This window comes from Triplophysa rosa, linkage group LG5 (genome assembly GCF_024868665.1).
Source record: "Triplophysa rosa linkage group LG5, Trosa_1v2, whole genome shotgun sequence".
Taxonomy (NCBI): domain Eukaryota; kingdom Metazoa; phylum Chordata; class Actinopteri; order Cypriniformes; family Nemacheilidae; genus Triplophysa; species Triplophysa rosa.
Window position 1 is genome coordinate 10,786,909 of NC_079894.1, and position 4,069 is coordinate 10,790,977.

At 37.2% G+C, this 4,069-nt stretch overlaps 1 protein-coding gene across 1 annotated transcript; it reads right to left on the reverse strand.

Moving 5' to 3' along the window:
- Nucleotides 1-959: 959 nt before the first annotated feature.
- LOC130555134 (uncharacterized) lies at nucleotides 960-2,910 on the reverse strand. The gene is made up of 4 exons (XM_057335218.1): nucleotides 2,820-2,910; nucleotides 2,326-2,473; nucleotides 1,629-1,833; nucleotides 960-1,263 (listed from the first exon to the last, which is right to left on the reverse strand). The coding sequence occupies exons 1-4, from the start codon at nucleotides 2,906-2,908 to the stop codon at nucleotides 1,031-1,033; spliced, it is 675 nt and encodes a 224-aa protein (XP_057191201.1). The 5' UTR covers nucleotides 2,909-2,910; the 3' UTR covers nucleotides 960-1,030.
- Nucleotides 2,911-4,069: the final 1,159 nt, after the last annotated feature.

Sequence of the window (4,069 nt, forward strand, 5' to 3'; positions counted from 1 at the left end):
ATTTGATAGTCTGCTTTTTTTGTTGTTGTTGTCTTGACCATCCTTTCTTTACTGTCCCTACATTTTAAGTCGAAGGGCTGAAGAAGGCTCAAGCCTACAAGAGGTCATTGCTAAAATTGACCAACTAAAGCAAGCTGCAGAGGGCCTCCAAAACATCACTTCATCAATAAACCAGCTGTCTGATCTTGCAAAGACCAAAACCACAGCAGTAATGTCAAACAACTGTCTGCAACTAATGAAGGATGCCTTCACTTGTCCTGTTTGTAAAGGTATGTGTAAGATATGTAGCTGTGGATACTTGTACAGTCAGTTAAGTTAATTATCATATTAAAAGTAACTATAATTTTCAGCATTAATTTCTTTGTTTAAAACCTTACAGCTCTATTGTCAGAGCCCATGTTTGCCATATGTTGCAAGTCTCTGGTTGGATGCCGAACGTGTGGAGCAGTGGTTGTTAAATGCAGATAACTGTCTGAAATGCAGAGCAGAACAGTTTAACTCCAATGTGCATCAGGTTAGAGGTCTCTCTGACGTCCTGTCTTTCTTCAGTGAGATATAAATAGGATGGGCAGACACGTTACCGGAGAGCTACACAGGCTGAAAGTTCGCATTTCAAGTTAACGGCTGTTAAATATACTGCTCAGTTCTCACCAAATGTGTAGTGTAATGTTCTGTTTAATGTTTTTGAGTAGAACACTACTTGGTAAATGCAATTAAGTTCAAGGAAGTTACTGTTACATTATCTACATTCAATCTGGTGAGCTTAGTTTTCAGGCAAAAGCTCAGTTTGTTTACAAGACAAGACCACTAAAAAAACATGACTGAGAAAGACTTGTTAAACTGGAATGTATTTGTGATTAAGTGCAATTGTTATGAATTGAAACAGGTTTTACAGTTTCTGCAATAAATGTTTTTTGTAATGTACCGTTTCATTGATCATTGCAGGTCACTTGTAACGGTCACACACATCTTCTGACGATATCAATAAGAGACATAACTGCATCTTTAAAAGGGCCATAGTTATGGTTAATCACATTTTGGTGTAGTGATAACAAGTCAATTTGAGAACCAAATTCAGTCTCAGTCCATTGTTGGGCTTTACGGGAAGGATTACATCCAAAAATGGATTGATTGATTCCCTTTTCAAGGCTGATCCCAATTCCTGCTGATAAAGGTCAGCAGCAACAGTACCAATAGGCAGGTAGTCCTCTTGAAGTTTTGCAGGACACCCTTCTTTAGCCAGTTCATTTGGTATTCCCTTTCCTTCAAGAGAGTAGAGTGAGTAGTGAGAAGTTACCGACTGGTGATAACCAAACTTCTATTAGCAATTTATTTTAGTTGGTCTCTCACAGCAACAGAGATGTCAAAACAGATTATAATTTCAATGTGCTGAAGATGTATTCAGACTAAATAGGTTTTATAGAATAGGGGTATGTCAAGAATATGATATTTCAAAAGGATGGACTCTGACACATCCTGTGCATATGCATGTCATTGAACTAGTTGGTGTTTTATTGTAATTTGAGCTACAAATTTAAACATTAAAATAAAACAACAAAATTTAATTTAAACCACTTAATTAACAAGACATGCTTGTAATGCAGCCAGTCAAATGAAATGAATCATACCTGGTATCCTGTGTGCATTCCATGCCTCTTTGACATTTGTGATGCCAACTCTAGCTATCTGGCATTTCAGGTTTGACACACAATACTTGTATGTGTTGTCCTCCATGTCCAGTTCCTCCTGGTTCACCGGCTGTACCAAAGCTGACTTCAAAGGGTAGTTGACTCTGGCATTCACCTCTGACCACATTCTCTCTATCACGTGGTTCTGTGAATGTTTTAAGAATAGTGTTAGTATGTCTGCAGTCTTTTATATGTTTATTCTACTATATACTACCCTGTACAATGTCTCTTATATGTTATTATCCCCCATTTTCTGTAAAATAGTCTTTATTTTATATATGCACAATTTAGAATGTTTTAGACTTTAAATCGTATTATATTGTATTGTCATTGTGTTGAATGTCTGTACTAGAAGCTTCCAACACCAAAGAAAATTCCTTGTGTGTGCAAGCACACTTGGCAATAAAGCTCTTCTGATTCTGATTCTGATTCTGATTAAAGTCACCCTATAGAGCTTGCTCACGGCTCCCCCATGTGGTTAATAAACGCAATTGTCTGTTACCAGTGTTGTAAATAATGTCGCTTATAATTGTGGGCAGCGCAATACACGTGAATTTGTTGACTAAGCTGATGAAACCGGCAAATGGAGAAATGTGGTTTGGAAACCATTTCATTTTCAACAACACATTTATCTCACCCATGTAGAAGGTGTTTGAATGTATGGCTGCCTTTGAGGATTGAATCCGTGTTCTGCAAGCTTTTCCTGGATGAATAATGTCAGATAAATCTCTTTTCCACAGTCAACTCTGACCTGGTCCCATAGTCCATAGGAAAGCACAGCAGGTCTGAGGATTAATCACAGACAAACATAAAACAAATTAAACCTTTAACATAAACATCAATACTCCAAGCCATAGATCCCCAGTCACAATAAAAAAAACATTTCCCCATTTGAGTTTGTAAATGAATACTGTTTCAATAAAAATAAAACACTTTGGAAAATATAAAAATGAAGAAACTGGTTGCTTTAATCAACAGTTACAAGAACAAGAAAAAATTACATAAGAATTTGCCAAATTAATTATTACATTACAAAACTAGGTTGTAACCACCTTTTTAAAAATGTACTTTCAAGTGACAAGTCTGCCCTAAAAATTCTGAGAACTACTAGTACTAGTAAGTTTATTTTACCTGTACACTTCCTCATAAATGATTATGTTGTTCTTTATTGGCATGGTGGAGTGACCGACAACCTTCTTGCTAAAACCATCAATAGCCATTACATGGGTCACTCCAAACATAACAAGCTTCTCATTCAGATCTACATGCAGCTTGTGACCCATGTATTCAGCATTGTAGGGTATGGGGTTTAGATTTCGAGCACCCTAAAATATAAGAACAACAATATTATAGAAACTCAATATTCATTTATTTGAATCCTTAGATTCTGAATCACCAATGTTCTATTGAAAATAAATTCAGAAAAATCAAAGCTATTTGACCGTACCTGCTGTCTTGCAGTGTGGTAGGGTTGATGAATACCTCTCAACACTTTACCCACTCTGCCCTCAGAAGCTTTGACCCCTTTTGCAGATAGATACCCAGTCATCATTTTTCGACCAAAAGACGATCCAGCCTGGGGGTGAGATAAATAGCTAGATTCTCTCTCTCTCTCTCTGGACACCAAAAATGCCTAAATGTGTGGCAACCGGGGTAACATTGTACAAACACACGCACACTCACATAAAGGCCCGGTTTCACAGAGAGGGTTAAGTTTAAGCCAGGACTAACCCTTAGTTAAATGATAAAAATGCCTTGGTAAGAACTGATTACTGGTATGCATCTTGACACAAAACAATGGCACCAAACTGGGTACACAGTGCAGCATAAATATCACCACAAGTAAGTCCAGCTTTTCTTTTTTCTGCAATAAAATCTGTATATTCATGCAAAGACATTTTCAGAACGGTACATGAACAGAACGGTAATTACTCGCTAGCTTCCCCTTCCGGTTACGACGAGCAAAATAAAGATTCCGCTTCCGGGTCACTACAAACAATCTGCACAAAATTGAGATATAAGATTTTCACAGGTGTATTTTAATTCCCGATTTCCACTTATAAACACATTTGAAAAAAAAAAACAGACAACGGGTCATTCGTTCATTTTTCGTTTTCATAATCAACACAAAAACTGGAAAACAGCTGGATTCCCGATTTTGATGTTCTAATTTCAAAAGGAAAATCCGTTGGCCGCCAAGTACACGGACCGTAGGGGCTAAAGCGTTTAAGGCTTTATAAGTGATTAAAAGAACTTTAAAGTCAATACGATACTTAATGGGTAACCAGTGAAGGGTTGATAACATTGGGGTTATGTGATCGTATTTTCTGGACCTGGTTAGAACTCTGGCAGCTGCATTCTGAACTAACTGTAGTTTTTTA